The sequence below is a fragment of the Protopterus annectens genome, chromosome 13.part0, assembly GCF_019279795.1.
Source record: "Protopterus annectens isolate FY-2018-M chromosome 13.part0, PAN1.0, whole genome shotgun sequence".
Lineage (NCBI taxonomy): Eukaryota > Metazoa > Chordata > Ceratodontiformes > Protopteridae > Protopterus > Protopterus annectens.
The window spans coordinates 1,224,253,309-1,224,273,038 of record NC_056747.1 but is presented as its reverse complement, the minus strand read 5'-3'; the positions used below and the strand labels follow the sequence as shown (position 1 = coordinate 1,224,273,038).

Below are 19,730 nucleotides of genomic sequence, written 5' to 3'. Positions count from 1 at the left end.
TAAAAAACTTCATCTGGATATGCATGACAATTAATTTCTTCATTTTCTGCCATGTTTTCTCTGCAACATCCCAAAGCATATTTTTTATATTAGATACATTTAGCAGACACATAGACCTGGTACAATATTTCTTGCAATGTCTTTTTACTGTGTTTTTAGTCTTGGGAAGATATTTGGTTCCCAAAGGAAAAGGGCGTCCGAATCTTGACCTGCCATCTGGAAACAAAAGTTTGGTTAGTCAAAATAAAAATGAATTAGATTAAAAGAAAACTGTTCCTCTGTAATTTGCTTATACAATCAGGCATATGAAGGACCTCACCAGTAGTAAACACTTCTCAAATGAAGCAAAAATCAAATGTATTCCTGAATATGCGGGGAACTTGACTTTACTCCAGCTTTTGTTTCTCTCTGATACTGTTCACTTCCTCTTCAAAAAAAAAAAAAAGAAAGAAATATAAGACAAATAAGACTACTTATGACTTAAGAACATGAATATAGATCTCCTGGTTTTCTATCAAATTAATTCCCAAGGCTGATAGTGCTACTCACAAAGACGTTAATGCATTCATTGCAAAACATTTTGTACAATAATGATAACTGAGTTTTAAAAATTATGTCTTTTGAACTTTTGTTACATATAATTGAATAACCTGATTTTTATTTGTAATTATATCAGGCAGTCACTTAAAAAAGGGCCTGAAATTCTGCGGACATATATGCATGCTATACCTGATCCATATTGTGCAGCTTTGACCCTGCCCTGCAGTTAGAGAGAACCATACCTCAAAAGATGCAGGTACTTTTTTTTAAAACATTAAGTTCAAAACCTTAATGATGATATCTTAACTGAAGCACAATTTATGCAGTTTTCCCATGCTATTTATCAAGGACATAGCATATTTATCAAGGACATAGAATCATGTGAATTAAGCATGTGGGCAACTTACAAATAATATTTTCTTGATTACACTAAAGAATCCGAACAGAAAAAGGAGTAAAACAGCTGCATAACTCATTCTTTTGTAAATATCTATAGTTTGCAAATCAAAAATGCAAATAAATGTACAAGGAAATTGGAAAAGTTATACACTTGCACTTCCTACACTGAAATATGAAGTTAAAAAGTGTAGATGTAGAAAAAGATTGAAGTATCTGGCCATTGATGTTTACATACCAGTGTAATATGATCACATGCAGGAAATAAAACATGAGTGTTGCTGACAGCAACACCACTGAGAAAAGCAAATATTACAGTATTGGCAACCTGATTTAAACTGCTACTGTAGACAGAAACTTAGAAAAACATATTCCTTTCACAATATTGTAACATGCTCTGCAGTATTAATATGCCTGTATAATTGTAGATGGTTAATATTATGTTTGTTTTACCCCAGAATGGCTGGTTGGATTTTGCCATATTGATGTAATTTTGTTTTTCAGCTGAATGTTGTGTTGCCTCCTACAACATGCCATCTTTTTCCATTCCTTTTGTATCAGGTTGCCATATGTTGTGTCTCCAGCACAGTGCACTGTGTGTCCCTACAACATGCCATCTTTTCCATTCCTTTTGTATCAGGTTGCCATATGTTGTGTCTCCAGCACAGTGCACTGTGTGTCCCTACAACATGCCATCTTTTCCATTCCTTTTGTATCAGGTTGCCATATGTTGTGTCTCCTGCACAGTGCACTGTGTGTCCCTACAACATGCCATCTTTTCCATTCCTTTTGTATCAGGTTGCCATATGTTGTGTCTCCTGCACAGTGCACTGTGTGTCCCTACAACATGCCATCTTTTCCATTCCTTTTACATCAGATTGTCATATGTTGTCTCCTGCACAGTGCACTGTGTGTCCCTACAACATGCCATCTTTTCCATTCCTTTTGCATCAGATTGCCATGTGTATTCACTTAAATTGAAAGTTTTCTGAACTGCTGTTTAATTTCACAAAATTCTGTAGAGAATGCCAAGAACATTTTTCATCAGTGAGGCCAGCAGGTGTGGGGATAGATTCCCAGTGTTGAGGAGGCTTGCCCCCTGCAAAACACTTTTTGTTACGCTGCAGCTGATCACAAGGGGCAGGTTTGAGGACTTGGCATATAGTTTCAGGGATTCGTTTCAGTGGTATTTGACTAACTAAAGCAGATCCTAACAAAACTCGATTGTAGGAGATGTAAGTTATGTAGTATTTACCCACTTGGGCTTTCTTTAGAATTCTCAGACTTCACCCTTGTGGTGTTATTCTTACTCAGTTAAATTGTATATAATAAAAGTTCCAAAGATAGTGATTGTCTAACCATGTCTTAGCTTAAATACAAGTTACCAGATATGCTTTTGACAGGAACTGTCATTCTGAATTTAGGTGCAGCCCCTCTGTTGCTAGGGAATGATAGCAAAGAAACTGATACATGTCCCAAGAGACATCCTTTTTTCCATTTAGGCATGAAAGAAAAGTGAAATGTATAGCTTTCACCTCCCCATTTTTCAGTTGTTTGTTTTCTTCACCTGAATTTCCAGAACTGGGACTGTAGGTCTATTTCCTCTGTTCTTACTTTTGGTAACTGAACTTCTTATAAATCTCTTTTCTCCTCTGCGTGTGTTCACTGTTAGTTTCTCATCTATGTCAGCTCATGTACAAATTCGTAAATTACCCTAAATACTATGTTGGTAACAACATCACTTGCCACCTGGGCATCAGTCATTACTGTCTTATTCCTGCTTCTCTTTCTGCTACTTTTTGCACTAGGAGTGATCTGTACCCCTCTACCAAGGTACCATCTATGACAACAGTGGCATTAACACTGCTCACAGCTTCCTGTCTTGTTATTCTTTTAAAAATGACTTCTTCATTGGGTACACCCACTGGGTGTTTGACAAATGCTCGAGTCTCAAGCATTCAAAACCAACTGTCTCAATGCCAGGGAGTCAAGAGTCTTGAAGCTTGGGTAGGCTACTGCTAGCATTTGAACTCAAATACAAGTTCAGGCAAGCAGCTGCTACACATGGGTTCATAGTTTCATAGATTAGTACTAGGCTAACTGCCCTTGTAGGCTATTTTATGCCTAGCCAATTACTCCATATGCGAATCAAGTCTGAGCGAGGTAAGTGCAGCAGCCACGATGAGGGAGGGACAGGCAGTGGAAGCATGAATCAGGGCACCATTGGGAAATAAGTTTTAGATTTAGGGAGCAGGAAGGGTATTTTAGGTTTGGGGAGCATGTAGAGGGTCTTAGAGGTAGGGAGTGTGAAGAAGGTCTTAGGGTTAAGGAGCAGGATGGGGTTCTAGTTTAAGGACCAGGATAGGGTTCTAGGTTCAGGAAGTAGGAAGGGAGTTTAAGGTTTGGATAGTAGGAAGGGAGTTTTAGGGTTAGAGAATGAGAAGGGGGTCTTAGGGTTAGGGGCTGGGAAGGGGTTTTATGTTTATGGAGTGGGAAGGGAGTTTTAGGGTTAGGGAGGTGCAATAGAGTTTTACAGTTAAGAGTTAGGGTTCTGGTAGGGGTATGGAAGCTAGTATTTATGGAAGATCGTGTTTTTGGGAGTTTGAACACTTGCTTATTCAAGCCAGTGACAATGAACAAGTTACTGAGAGCATATAGCATAAGAGAGCTTGTAGTAGACCCTATGTGTACTACCAGTCCATTGCAAATGCATCCTCATTGCACAGAGCTGAGGAGCACTGTCTGGTTAACTGACTGGAATCAAACCCTGGACTGCAGAATAAGACTGCTAACAGCACATAGCCTTAATCCTATGTGCTAATTGCCAGAGTAATCCCTCACTTCTGAACTACTGCTTGCAGATAATCTAACTTCCATAACAGCTTTAAAACTCATTTCTTTTGCTTCTGCTTTTGTTTACCTATACCAATCATGACTGCAATTCTTATTGGACTGACCATACTTCAAGAACCAGTCATGTGAGCAGCGGACCTGTTTTTTCATGCACATTGTTGTTTACAAAATCTTTTTTCTCCTGTCTTACTTTCTACTAGTAGATTTCTTTTGCTCCATTTTACAAGAACTGATTTCTAAAAAGACTAGTTTCAAAATGTTGCTTATTAAGTTTTGTTGTCAGATATCATCAAGTGAAAGCAGTTTACCTCTCCCACCAACCCCAGTGTAGGGGTAGTACCCTGGCTGAAAATATTGTTCTCTGGTTGGTACTCTGGAGGATAGCACAGGTCAGCTGCTGCAGCAGTGAATAAAACACTCCTCTGAAGACATTGTGATGGTATTGTGCCTCAGAAATCATTCCCCAGAATTTTTTGTGGGGTCATAAGTTCATCTGGATCTGGTCCCACAAAATCTAAACAGCAACCTGCCCATGGACATCATGGGATACTCAGGTCTTCCTCCAGATCAACACTATACACTTTCCATTTCTTTCAAAAATAAGCCATGAAGAGATCCATAGACCAGACATGGCTTCCCCTTTGCAGTCCCCAGTTCAGCAACATCATTAGCGAACAGTGACCCGTGGATACTTGATGCGTCCCAGCAGCTAACCGTTATGCTCCTACTGTCCCCCCAATAAACGAAATATGAAGGCAACACTACTAAAACATTCTCCTCCATTATTTTTTTCACATTTCAGTCACTGCTTTCAGTAAAGCTAGTTATAAGGACTGGCCTTATTCTTAGGTAAACATGGACGTTCTATAGGTACCAAGTTAAATAATTAAAAGAAGGGCACTTTGAAAATTCTATACATAAACTTGTTAGTTTTACAGGGTACCTATTTAAAAAGTAAAAGAATGGCAGTTTAAAAATTGTTGTTTTCTGAGAAATTATTTTCAAATCTGCATTTATCAATCACAAGTTAAGGTCTTAAAGCCTACCTTTGCTGTTCCAAATTACCGACAAATGTTTATAAATTTAGATTAGTCACTTATTAAAACAGAAAGTGAAAAAAGGTGCTTGTTTTGCAATCGTTTTGTTCTAAGAGCCACAGCATGCTCTCCAGTTTTGGCACCTTTTATAATATGGATGCAAACCACAACGTTGCTGTACTGTTTTTTTCTGATGGCTGATACGAAAAAAAATCATCTGACAATACATTGCAGGAGAAAGGCTTTGTGGTTTGCATGCCTCTAATAAAGTTATTTGGTTATTTGTTTGTGCTTGTAGCTTATTGTTTTATGCTGTCTTGCAGATGCACAAGTAACACGATGTTGGCTTATTACTCATGGTTCTCAGTAATGGTCATGTGGTGCATTATGTGTAGGATACATGTTGTCAATAGTGCTTGACATTTTTTTGCATGGTGTGGTACCTATCCGGGTCTTACAGATAGGCCTCTGTATTCATATGCACACAGTGCAGCCTTGTAAATAGGACTTGGGTGGATGGTACAAGGCTGGAAATAATCACAGTTTATAGACAGATGACAGATCACCTTATTCACGTACATTTTGTGCAGTCCCCTAAAGGGACTTTGTACATTATGTAGCAGTGAAGTCACTAGTGGAATGTTATAAATTAATGTTTTTTTGTTAAACTGGTGTTTTTTTTTTTTTAGTAAAAAGCACCTGTTAGAGACTGCTAGCAGGATGAAAGTGTCAGAATCCTCCCTAGGGGTTCAATAACATGAGAAAATAGAATATTTTGGCAGGATGGACATTTCAGTTTTCAATGTTTTCTTTAAGTACAACTCTGATTTCTTACAGGAATACAGTTTTGTTATATATTGCAACATTTCTTGTACTGTGACAAGACATTATGATATGATGTTTTACTTTATAACTAAGATGCACTGAGTTGTATTTCCAAAGGTTATAAATGAATGACATTTTTTAAGGATCTGCAGTTTGTTCGTGTTTTCCTGCAATAAGTTTTCATTTCTATTAGGAAAGAAACACGTTTTAGTTTTCTTGATTTTTTTACACAGTACATGAATAAATAATAGAAAATAAGTGCTGCCTAACAGAACAGTATTATGATTCATACAATGCAACTGCAATACAGGAGGATCGCGCACAGAAGTAGCGCCCCCCATTAACTAATCCTGACGACTTCACTTTTTTCTACTGTTTGCATATAAATATACACACCATTTTAAACTTGATGTCACTCCATACAGTTGTAATTATATAGCAATACATTTGAATCTCTATACAGATAGCACATAGTAACATCCACAATCGTACCATAGTGATGTTCTGGTGGGGATCAATGCCTTTTACACATTTGCTGTTTCAAGTGATAAAGTTATGTGCAGCATCAGTTACTTTTTTTACTAATCTGAGCACTCTTTGTTATGTAATATGTGACAAGGACTCAAAATGCCGAGTTCTGACATGCCAAAAAAAAAAAGGTACTGAAAACACAGGAGAAGAGTGAATCTCAAAACTAGTTCTTCTTCTGCATTCCCTGCACCCCCCGGAACTTTACTAGATTATAAGTCCATTCTTTGGGCCATTCTGGGACTCATTGTAGTGGGTCCCAACATTTTAAATGGCTACCTCACGAGCCATTATTACATTTTATATCATGTAATCAGGCTAATTCCCAGTCTTCTCAATCCATTTATATGAGCGGCAGCAAGCAGTACATCTTCACATTCATGGATTGGTTACAAGCCTAGGAAAGCCATATTGTCTGGCCATAGAAACTTAACAGCACATACCAGCTATTGCCAGTGAGGAAGCACGTAATGTATTTCAGATTCTTTGCTGATGGTAGCTTCAGCAGTTGTGTGATCAGCTATGCAGCTGCCAAAGCATTTGCTGCACCAGTGACAACAGAGATGGTGGTGCACCACCCTGTTCTGACTACTGAGATTCCTCTAATTATGTCCAGAGTCAGTTTGAAAACATTTTAGCCCCACTGGCTATGCCTGAGGAGCAGTAATCTTTAGAATATTATGCAAAATATGGGATCTGGTGAAAGTAGGACTACCATTAGTGTGATATTGGTGTTGTCCTTTTGCAGCAGCTGGGACAGTGTTTGGTTGCACCATCATGCTTTTGTGCACAGTACATGGATTTGGGATCTAGCTACACATCTTTTTCTTTTAAATACTGCCTTGAGTTTTCTCTCAGTAGTTCTGATGCTACTATTGCTCAGCTATGCCATGCTGAACAGTGTATCACCGATACAGGAAACAATCTAATATGCTTTGCTGCTGAACTGGTCACAGTAGGTCTGCAGTTATAACCCTGTACATTTCTGAATAACCTAAGCACTTTGCTCTATGATTCCAAGTATTATTATTTGCATACCTACCATGTACCTGGACTCCTCCAGATATGCACTAGTGTATGTTACTATTCTAGGGCATTTGCCCACTTTATTGGATAGAGTAGGGCTTTAGTATGTGGGTTTCACTGTGCACCAGCACCAAGAAATTGCAGACATTGTTTATGAATTCTGTAAATCATTTGGAATTGGAATGCAAGCTATCTCTACCAGTGGAGTGCAGATCTTCTTCTTCTTCTTTCGGCTTTTCCCAGTTAGGGGTCGCCACAGCGGATCACCTGTTCGCTCATGATTGTCCGTGGAGTTTTACGGTGTCAAGTTGCCAGCCCAGCGCCCACTGAAGGCACACACATGCACACACTCACACCTAGGGCCAATTTGGAGTGTCCAATCCACCTACAGCATGTCTTTGGGATGTGGGAGGAAATCGGAGCACCCAGAGGAAACCCACGCAACCACAGGGAGGACATGCAGAATCCGCACAGAAGGCACCCCAGCTGAGGATCGAACCGGAGAACCTTTTGCTGTGAGGTGACAATGCTAACCACTGCACCACCATGGCCACCAGTGGAGTGAAGATCACAATGCCTTAATAAGCTAAGACATTGAGGTAGACTGCTTTGCTATATTAAGCATACTGCCAGAAATTCCCATTATTGTTTTCTGTTTCCTCACTGCAAACATACTTCAAGACACTGGAATGCTTGATCTATGAGTACTGACAGATGTAATGCAGAAAAAAAAAACATTTTTAGATAAACTGTAAGTATGACTTATAATATTTAAAAAAAATCCACCATCAGAATTTTCCAGTCTAACATTAACATAACATTACCATAATACTAGGGGGAATTTACACTGCCAGAATAAGGAACCTGAAGAATAACATCGTACCTGTGCCTGCATGTGTAGTTTAGTTTCAGCCACAGTCGGTGATACTATAAATTATGAACATAATTGAAGGGCAGTTTGTAATAATCTGTGGCACTGGAAGTTTTACTGGTCTTAACTCATGTTTTATTGGTCTTAACTTATGTTGCTATTTATATGACAAATGTGAAAATATCTATAAAACTCAATATATAGTGAATTTATAACAAAATATTATACAGCAAAAATGTGTTCTGTTAGATTTTTTTTGTGCTGTTATTTTTCACTAAACTATCTATTATTTATGTTTTCAAATCTTACCCTCCTAGAATATTACTCTTTAATCCTCTGTTTTTTCCTTATATAGGATTTAAAGAAACAGCTTTTCTCTATGCCATCTCCTCTGCAGCACTTATGCACTCCTTGGCAAAGGCCTGTAGCTCTGGACGCATGGAGCGTTGCACTTGTGATGATTCGCCTGACCTGAAGAACAAAGAGGCCTGGCAGTGGGGTGTTTGTGGTGATAACCTCAAGTACAGTGTCAAGTTCCTGAAGAATTTCTTAGGTCAGAAAAAAGTGAGCAAGGATCTGCGGGCACGAGTGGACATGCATAATACTAATGTCGGCATCAAGGTGAGGGACAGTCAGATGTAGACAACAGTTTAAATTGCCACAGATCATAAACTGAGCGTGCACATGGGGCAAAGCAACTTCAGGGCACATGCTTCTTCAGAGAGCTAGTGTGGAGGTGCTTTCAATATATCTATCTATATCTAAATATATATATATATATATATATATATATATATATATATATATATATATATATATATATATACTGACAGTACATTATTCATTAAGTGTGTGTTAAATAGCTCAGATGGATATAAAAGATCCTACAGCATCCACTGAAAAGAGATCAGGAACTTTTCTGTCATCCTGACCGATTTACCCCTAGTCAGTATAAATATGATGTTGGGTCCCTCCTAGCCAAGCTTACTGTCACTAATCCAATCAACAAATTGAAGTAAATAACTAAATTAGGGAATCAGTACCCCCCTACTTTTGTATTGTTACTCAAAATTTACACAAAACACAGGAAAAGGGGAAAGCTTGGTCTTCTTGGGGATGAAACAGAAGAATTAGCTTTCAGCAGTAGTTGCATAATGTCATAGTGGCAATATGTAAGTAACAGGGATGTAAAGGGCTTGCCATAAGTTATATTATAGTTTTCATGTGTAATATTAAACTTGTGTCATCCTTTTTTTAAACTGTACACTGTTATGAACTGCAGTTATGTAAACTGAGTTGGGATACATGCAATCTGATTACAACAGTAGGTTAGTTTCACATGGTTTCCTGCTTATGTCATAGATGTGTACATTTTTCATTATGATATAGCTAATGCCTGATATTACAGAGAGTTTACTGTATAGCTCCATCACTAATATGGAAAGAGTATGAAACTGCAACCTCCAGCTACACAAAGATACTTGCAACGGCTTCTTTACAGGCAGAGTTTCAGCACTTTCACCCTTGGTTTAGTGGTACATTTTGTGAGTCAGACCAGGGCTTTGGTTTCATGATGTGTTTCTTCTAGAGGATATATCAGTGCACGTGTAACTCATTGTTTGATAAACGGGATGATGTAATGCTTCTCATCACAAGTGCGACTGATTGACATTACTAAGTTTGATTCATTTGCAATGAGCATTAATTATTGTTATTCCTTGTTTAGGCTCCATGTGTTCCCCATTGTTAACTATATACATTCTATATTTACTGATATGCATTTATTCTCTGTCTTGTAGTTTGTATTCTTACTAAGGTATTTTCATCTCTCTACCTTGTTTGTTCTTCCCCAGGCATATCCTGTAATTGGTCCACAGGGATCAATGATCTACGCTAGTAAACAAACTGCAAATAAAATAAAATAAAATCTTTAGGGTCACTGCCTAGTAATTACATTTTTGATACTAAAGTGGTCAAGTTTATCAATTTATTGTTCTTTTAAGTTTTGGCATAATGCATTAGATTTCATTATTTACTGGCACTCTTAGATATCATAAATAAAGTATAACAATTTCATTAAAAATTGAAAAAGCTTCAATTTATGGTAACCAAATGTATCTTTAAAATTAAGGCTTTCAGTTGTCCGGAGTGATGTCAAACTTTGGGTCTGTGAAAAGTAGAATAAAGGAGGATATAGTAAAGATATACACCATTGCTAATGGGTAATCATTGTGAAATATGCAAATTATTATACAAATAAAGAAGTCCTGGAGCAAATTGGTACTGCATTCTAATGAAACAGGAGGCAAACCTTAAACATAGAAGGAAGCTGAAGACACAGATTGTGTAGAAACCTAGTTGTTGTGTCTTTCGGCTTTTCCCGGTTAGGGGTCGCCACAGCGGAACTCCGGCCCGCTAATGATTGGCAGTAGATTTTTACGTGCCGAGTTGCCAGCTCTGACACACAACCTTCAACAAAGGTACGCCCATTCACGCATGTCTCCACACAGAAGACGCTCTAGCTGAGAATTGAACGGGACTTCTTACTGTGAGGCGACAACGCTACCACAGCACCACCACCGCAGTATATTGTGTAGAAACCTAGTGAAGTTAAGAATGTGAACACTTAAAAATAAATAAATAAATAAATAAATAAATAAATGAACATAGCATCCTTGGTAGAGGCTAGCCAGGCAATCAAAATGACACTATAGCAGTACTAGGAAAGGAAGCAACAGTGATGAGATCAGAAAGGATGGCTTGGTTTTCAGTAAAAAGTCCTTCACCCACAACCTCTTTTTCCCATTTTTGCACATGGAGGAGGGGAGTCACATCCACAATGACAATGTTCTAGAGCTAATGTTGACAGACAGCTAGCTTTACCTGTTGATGTTCTTCTGTACCACACAAATGCATGGACACTCACACCTATGGCAAGTTTAGTGTGGCCAATCCACCTACTCCATGTATTTTGAATGTGAGAGGAAACTACAGCATCTGGGGAAAAGCCATGCAAATAAAGGGAGGGCATGCAGACTCCACACATAAGGCACACCGGCCAAGAATAGAACCAGAGAATATCTTGGTGTGAGGTGACAATGTTACCCACTGCACCACTGTGCAGTAATAAAAACATGTAAATAACAAATATTGCGATCATTGGAATAGTCTGGGGTACTTCATTACATTTTAAGGTTAATATTGAAGTTAGAGGAATTTGATTAGGCTATCCAAAATATGATATTCTATCTTTTGCAGGCAGTACTACACTGCAAACTCTAAATAAGTTGAAATTTTGGACAAGTAAAGATTTTTAAAACATTATGGAAATTCTTATTTTAAAAGGCAGTATGCATTCCTACTTATTTAATGGTGTTAGCAAAAAGTATTCAAGGCTGCAATGTTAGATTATTCATGTGCCTCTCCCATTTCCCAGGCTAGCTCCTTGTAAGCATTAAAGCTAGAGAATATGCCCCACATTCCACGATTCATCAGAGAGTTTTGCATGATCCACGTTTGTGTATATTATAAAGGCAGGGAGTATGACCCACATACTAAGGTCCATCACATAGTTTTGCATAATCCACATTTGTATGTGTTATACATCCTTTTCCTCTATTGTACCCAATGCTTGCCTCTCACTCATGTACCTGCATTGTTCTCCCTTGTTTTGCCACTGTATTTCCATGTTGTTAGCTGTAGTCTCCATACCTCTCAGCTGCTCCTGATTTTGTAGAATGACATTGATTTTGTGTCATATTTTTGCTCTGTCCCTCATAAAAGTCTTTTTTTAAATGTCTGGCAATTAGTCAGTCAGTAATGCCAGGCATTAGAGTTTCATATTTCTTATAAATCAGAAAACACATGCTGATGCAAAACCTGCTGCTCCGTTAACATTTTAAATGAATTAGAGTATTGTTTAAAAACTGACGCTAATTTCAGGCCACTGTCTCCCTAATTATTTTTGGCTTTGTCCTGACTTTTTGAGGAAAGATGTTGTTGTCTGAGAAAGCTTATCAAGAACAGACAAACCAGTTATTAAAACTATGAACATTTAGAAACGGCTCAGATGCATCCCTTGTTTTGATCGCTTCTGCTCATTATCGCCTAAATACGCACTGAAATTCGAGCACTTTGCTATCATCTTGCCTGTTCACTGAATACCTTTGCTTTTGTAGTGTTTTTAATTATATCGTTTATTTTTATAACTATAATAAAATAATCACATTGTTTGAAAGGTCAGAATAATTTCCCTTAGAGATATAACAATGAATAAAATTTAAATTACATTTAGCAGTTAAGTAAAATTTGTTAGTTATTTTAGAACTTACCAGCTGGATTCACTTTCATGATAATTCTATGTTGGAGGAGTATGCTTAATGAATTGATGCGTGTATTTGTCATAAAAAACTGCAAATCAAAGCAGTCCGCTGCTGATCACATAAGGACCTAAGTAACACCACGCTAACAACTGTTAAGGGTGGTCTTGGGGTAAATAGTAATATAGCATTACTACAGAGCAATTTTTACCACAGAGGAATTTGGTTATAATTTGTGGTTATAACCATATCAATGTATGCTTGCATTTTTCGTGTGTTAGCTACATGCCAGCAGAATTCTTCAGTTTTCTCTGCTTTGCAATGTATCAGTCTTACATTCCACACCGTTACCTATTTATACAGCTGCATAGTGCTACCGTTACATAGCACTGATGTGCTGTAATAGCATAGTAGAAATGAATTCATCACACAGTTCTGATATTATTTCTTTAGAACAAGTAAAATACAGAATATGTCCATCAGTAGCACAATGCAGTGAAACTAGACCTATCAGCAACTGCATAATTTCAGAGACAAGCATAACACAGTTAAACCAACTTGCCTGAACAAAGGTAAAAATAATAAGGCAATAATGCAGAAATATCTAAAAGATTGCAACAGTAATATGTTTCAGAGGCAAAAAAACAAATATATATATATGTGTGGTACTGCAGACAAAGAAAAAGAGCCATAACAACACATAGGGAACATTCAGTATTGTCAGACAAATAACTATATAACTATATAACTATATATATATATATATATATATGTGTGTGTGTGTGTGTGTGTGTGTGTGTGTGTGTGTGTGTGTGTGTGTGTATATATATGTATATATATATATATATATATATATATATATATATATATATATATATATATGTGTGTGTGTGTGTGTGTGTGTGTGTGTGTGTGTATATATATATATATATATATATATATATATATATATATATATATATAGAGAGAGAGAGAGAGAGAGAGAGAGAGAGAGATAGTTAATGGAAATTATTAGAATAGCAGGCAGGGAAAAATAAAAGCATAATCCAATGCTGAAACTTTTTAAGTCCAGACATGAATACATATTCAAAAATCAACAGTGCAAGGTAAAGTGTGTGAAGTGCAAACCAGATAGGTAATGGATGGTCGACAGATGACAGGGAAAGGGATGCCCAGAAGCATTCTTCAGAAAAAACTGCACGGCAACAGGCTTTTATAAACACTAAGAGTATCAGGTACACAGTGGCTGACAAATGAGTAGCAGAAAAGAAACACAAAGGTACATGGGATATAACTTTAAAACAAAATGTTGGATTGAAGTACAAATTCATCCTGGCTAATAACTATAGGCTGACAAATTTTGAAGTGTAACTCAAGGCACACTTTAAATTTATTATAATTCTGAATATAATATACATGGTCTGGCACTTTGAAGAGGCAGGAATATGTTCAGATAAAGCTCAGTTGCCATTCCAGAGGTAAGCTAGGAGTCTTTACAAAACCATAGGATCTACAGTGATAGGTCTCAGTGAACATCGGGATGTTTATCTTTTGAGGTTTGTTGCTAATGGCTGGTGAGTGACTTTCATAAAGGAGTCTGTATATAAGGCACCTGAACTGGTAGCAAAGTTGTAGGGAGGCAGTTTACGTTACTGAGTAAAAGACAATGTTGCTGTCTGATATGAGCAAGTGAACTAAAGCTATACATCTTATTCAGGGTAGTCTGCATTCACTAGGTAATAGATGTGAAACCAATCCTAAATATAGGGAGATGTTCTCCAGCTCTGAGATTAGAATAGTGTTAACAGTCCAATCCTAAATATAGGGAGATGTTCTTCAGCTCTGAGATTAGAATAGTGTTAGCAGTCCAATCCTAAATATAGGGATATGTTCTCCAGCTCTGAGATTAGAATAGTGTTAACAGTCCAATCCTAAATGTAGGGAGACATTCTCCAGCTCTGAGATTAGAATAGTGTTAACAGTCCAATCCTAAATATAGGGAGATGTTCTCCAGCTCTGAGATTAGAATAGTTTTAACAGTCCAATCCTAAATATAAGGAGAATATTCTCCAGCTCTGAGATTAGAATAGTCTTAACAGTCCAATTCTAAATATAGGGAGACGTTCTCCAGCTCTGAAATTAGAATAGTGTTAACAGTCCAATCCTAAATATAGGGAGATGTTCAACAGCTCTGACATTAGACTAGTGTTAACAGTCCAATTCTAAATATAGGGAGACGTTCTCCAGCTCTGAGATTAGACTAGCCTTAACAGTCCAATTCTAAATATAGGGAGACGTTCTCCAACTCTGAGATTAGACTAGTGTTAACAGTGGTGGCCTATGCCTCAGAAGTGAATAAGTAGGCTGTGTTGTAGGAAAGATGTAGAAAAGTTTAAGTTGAGCTAGTCTTACAACAACAGGTTCTCCAGTTCGGTTATCTGCCAGGTTCTCCAGTTCGGTTATCTGCCTGGGTGAACTCTGTGAAGTCTGCATGTCCTCGCTGGGTTCAGGGGGGTTTCCTCCATGTGCTCCATTTCCTTCCACATTCTAAAGGCATGCAGTAGGTAGACTGAGGACTTTAAACCGCCCCTAGGTGGGGGTGCATGCATGTGTGATGTGGAAAGATGACCTGTTAACCTACTTCCATTTCACACTTTGCCTCTGTGGGGTGGGTCTCTTTAGGATTCGGATATGAATAGTAAGAGTGAGTGAGAGTATGAGCAAGAACACATATTATCCAGTTTGCACAGTAGTTTAAAGAAAGAGTAGGGCTATCCGAATATGCCAAGCCCTGTGGCAGGCTTTTATGTAGGGCATGTCCAAATGATATAAAACATACTAAATAATGGGCAGAACTAAAGAGCATTACGTTCCTTTTATTGGTGTAAATAACAAGCATTTATGTATGGATCACTGCAAAAATATTAATCAGATTAGTTTGTTAAGAAACTTGGCTAACAGAGTCTGAAGACCTACCAAGAACAGAAAGTAAGACTTGAGTAGAAAGTGCAGCTCTGCATGAGGGTAGACCTGTAATAAGAGCACTCTTTGCCTAAACAGGGAGAACTTGGGGGACTGTAGAATGAATACGGTAAATGGAAGAACATTCCCAGCCAGCTCTAATGATGGCTGGGAATGTTCTGGAGATAAGAAGGAAAGCATGGAAGTAGACATGACCGAATCTCAGATAACCTAGCATAGAGACATGACTTGTATGACCTAGATAAGAAGGAAAGCATGGAAGTAGACATGACCGAATCTCAGATAACCTAGCGTAGAGACATGACTTGTATGACCTAGATAAGAAGGAAAGCATGGAAGTAGACACGACCGAATCTCAGATAACCTACCAAAGAGACATGACTTGTATGCCCTAGATAAGAAGGAAAGCATGGAAGTAGACAAATCTCAGATAACCTAGCGTAGAGACATGACTTGTATGACCTAGATAAGAAGGAAAGCATGGAAGTAGACACGACCGAATCTCAGATAACCTAGCATAGAGACATGACTTGTATGACCTAGATAAGAAGGAAAGCATGGAAGTAGACACGACCGAATCTCAGATAACCTAGCGTAGAGACATGACTTGTATGACCTATACTGTTAAATACCATGAATATACCAAAACACAATCTGGCTTTAAGATGGCCATTATCAGTATTAATGAGGAGATAAACCAGTACTTTAAAGACAGAAGTCATGGCAGTAGAAGCTCTGTTGCTTCCTTGGTAAAACAAATGATGCTTCCAGATATAATCAAAAAACTTTGGTATAAACAATTTTATAGTATCTTTGAAAATATGTATAAGGTGGATATGGGATGTTAATTCTTAGGATTTCTTTATTTCACCTACTTTGTTATAGGAAGGACCTATGACTCATTTCCAGAAATTAGGCACATTTCCTTTTTGTATGAAAAAGTCTAAAAATAGTTGTTAAAGGACTTGCAGTAAAATTCATGCCCAAGAGTAGCAACCCAAAGTAAATTTCATTATTTGAACAAGGGTTCTTTTTTAAAAGCCTTTATTGACTTATTAATCATGACACAGGCAAACCTACATTTATATAAATGTAATCAAACCATATTAACAATTTACATTTGCAAACATCATAGGATATATAACAATATATGTGACGTATAATCTAAGCAACATTACTTAATTATTCAGTTCCTGCCTTCTCTTAAACTCATTCTTCTTCCAAAACTTTTTCCTAGATGTATTGTTCCCGTGATTTCCATTTTTCTAAGTAATTTACTCTTACCTCTTTTTTAAACAAGAAACATCTTTATTGAATTATCATTTATGATATAGGCAATCATACATTTATATAAATGAAAAAAAAACATATTGGCATACTTTCAATTGCAAACATTATACATCATACATGATCTTCTATTTGGTCATTATCAGTCAAAATTTGACAGCTCATTCAATACCTGCCTTCCATTAAACCTCATTCCTCTTCTAAAACATTATTCTGCATGTATTGATTGTTCCCACAATTCCCATTTTTTCCTATGTAACTTGCTCCTACCCTTTTCTAAAGATCTGACTTCCAGTTCTTTTATCTCTGTTACTATATTCACTATTTCTGCTATGGGTGGTTATTACTTTGATTTACATTTTCTAGTAGCTGTTTTTTTTTTTTGGCAGCCACCAGAATTAAACTCAGCAAGGCCTTACTATGTCTAAGCAATTCCAATTCTGTATCATAGCTGAAAAAAATAATTTCCTTTGTTACATCAATTTGCTCACTCAGTATTTCTAACAGAGTAGTCTGCAGGTATTTTTTTTAAGTCTGCCAACTCATTACACTCCCAAAAATATGTTCCCAATTACCTCTTCCTTCCCCATCACACCTCCAGCATTTGCAATCTGCCTGAGGAAAAACTCTTTGGAGTCTGCTGATGTATAAAAATACCTATGAAAATACTTCCAATCAAAGATCCTAAATCTTCTAGACTTTGTTGCATGTTTGGGAGCCATACGTATATCCTCCCATTGTTTCTTTGTGAACTGCTTCTCCAGTCTATCTTCCCAATCCCTTCTAATCTCCTCTAATTAACTTCTGTAGTTATCACACAATATATTATATTGGATCCCTATCACAACACCGACACGCCACAAAGCCAACACCCAAAACACCGACACCAAAAGACCGAAAATGCACAAAACCGACAACTCACAAAACCGAACACCATAACACCGACACCCAAAACACTGACACAGAAAACGTAAACTACACATTACACACAACTATACATGCACTAACCGTAACCCAAACCTTAACCCTAAGGTCCGACACTACCGCACACTTACCCTACCTGCACCCTAACCCTAACTCACTTAACCTGCCACTAAACCTACAGTCCGTCACTATCACACACTTACCCTACCTGCACCCTAACCCTAACTCACTTAACCCACCACTAAACCTAAAGTCCGTCACTATCGCACACTTACCCTACCTGCACCCTAACCCTAACTCACTTAACCCGCCCTTAAACCTAAACTCCGTCACTATCGCACACTTACCTTACCCGCACCCTAAGTCCGACACTACCGCACACTCACCTTTCCTGCACCCTAACCCTAAATCCCTCACTATCTCACACTTACCTGTCCGCTCCCTAATGCTAAATCCCTCACTATCGCACACTTACCGAGTCATGCTCACACGTTGCCCATGTCAGTGTTTCGGTTGTCGGGATTTCACCTTGTCGATCATCTGTCTCATCGGTCTTCTGGAGTCGATCTTCTGAGCGTTGGTGTTTTGGCGTGTCGATCAAGTCAAGGGGAACCATTATATTATATGCCCTACTAATTAATTTGAAGAAAGGTTCTTATGCTGAGTATGTTATGACAACTTATTTACAGTGCTGCAGTTAATGCTTTGAAGTGGAACTTCAGAGAGGCCAGTTACAATCATTCCGCAGTGGGGTAGCATGAGATCCTTGACTTTAGCAGGGTTAGGGTGTGAGTTTGTGGAACTGGAAAGCTAAGTACAGAAGTTAGTGGCCTAGTTAATTTGCCAACATTACGTTAAAGGATGCAGTTAGACCTGATACATTTAGCATGCCTTCTGCTTCTATGAGTACCCCTCAGAAGGCCTTGCCTCTTTAGACCAAGCACGCTTGTGTTTTCTCCAGTACTGACTGGGAATTCTGGTATGAGAGGGCTACCCTGGGAATGTTCACGCTCCCCTCCCCCATGTATCTCATCATTCATGTTTCTCCAGTTTGACATCTCATCCGGTGTGTGGGCCATAATCAAAATGGAACATAGTCAAGGCTTTATTCCTTGATGCCAACACAACTGATAATGATAGTCAGTACATAACTAGTTCTTTAGAAAGCCGCATTCTTGACAGGAGGAAATGGTCTGCCATTGAATGTGATGAGAGGAAGACTTCATAGCTTTGAAAGTTCAGAGACAGAGAATATAGGACAGCAGTCATTTATCAGTAAGGGAAAGGCATCTACTATAAGGCAACAATCAGACCTATTATGCATAACCCAGCCAAGATGAGTATCATTACAGTATTTAAAATTAGTGTCATTTAGTCAGATATGAGTTGATGTAGATCCTGCTAATCAGTGATGCTTTTAAGCTGGGATGTCTACATGAAACCAATCTAAATTAGTAAGTGTGAGTAACGTAATGTTACTTTCAGTAGACAAGTATTGGCATCAGAGAGTACTTCAGGTTGGGAGGTATTAAGGTGGTGAATGTCGAGCGAATCAAGATGCACTTTAGTAGGTCCACCTAGTCTAAGCTAGCAGGAGCCTACTTGTCCTAGAACCCAAGTCATGTTTACCTTTACTTGGGAGGCTTGCATGCTTTTCATAGGTTCATAGGTTCATACTAGGCTATCTGTCCTAGGGCATTTATAAGCCTAGCCAGAGTGTGTTTGGCTTTCGCCACCCATTTTAAATTAATTTTGCTATGCCCTTTTTCGAGGTTAGTATACTGTGCCTCTGTCTAACAGTGACACAGAAGTGATACCCGGGGTAAACCTACGATCTCCCATCCACTCATCAAGATTCCTCTTGAAGAGAGTTAATGAGGAACTCTGCCTAACCTGGACTGGGATTTTATTCCAGAGTGAAGGGAGCCTCTGGGTTATGAATCTGTCCCTCCAGCATGTCCTATTTATTTCAGTGCTGAGGTTCAAGTCTCTCGAGCACGTAGCTTGATGGGATTTGGATTTTCTGAGGTGCAGCATGTCCATTAATTCTGGGTTGGACATGGCTTTATACGTCAGGCACAGATCGCCTCTGAGCAGGCGGTATGCCACTGAGTAGAGCTGGAGTTTCTTTAACCGTGCAGC

At 38.2% G+C, this 19,730-nt stretch overlaps 1 protein-coding gene across 1 annotated transcript in view; it reads left to right on the top strand.

The window, feature by feature from the left end:
- The window catches only part of WNT9B (Wnt family member 9B), a 78,532-nt gene that overhangs the window by 36,906 nt on the left and 21,896 nt on the right, over positions 1–19,730 (top strand). Inside the window, exon 3 of the mRNA XM_044055229.1 lies at positions 8,432–8,697. Within this exon, the coding sequence (XP_043911164.1) occupies positions 8,432–8,697 (266 nt within the window). The remainder of the gene's footprint in view (positions 1–8,431; positions 8,698–19,730) is intronic.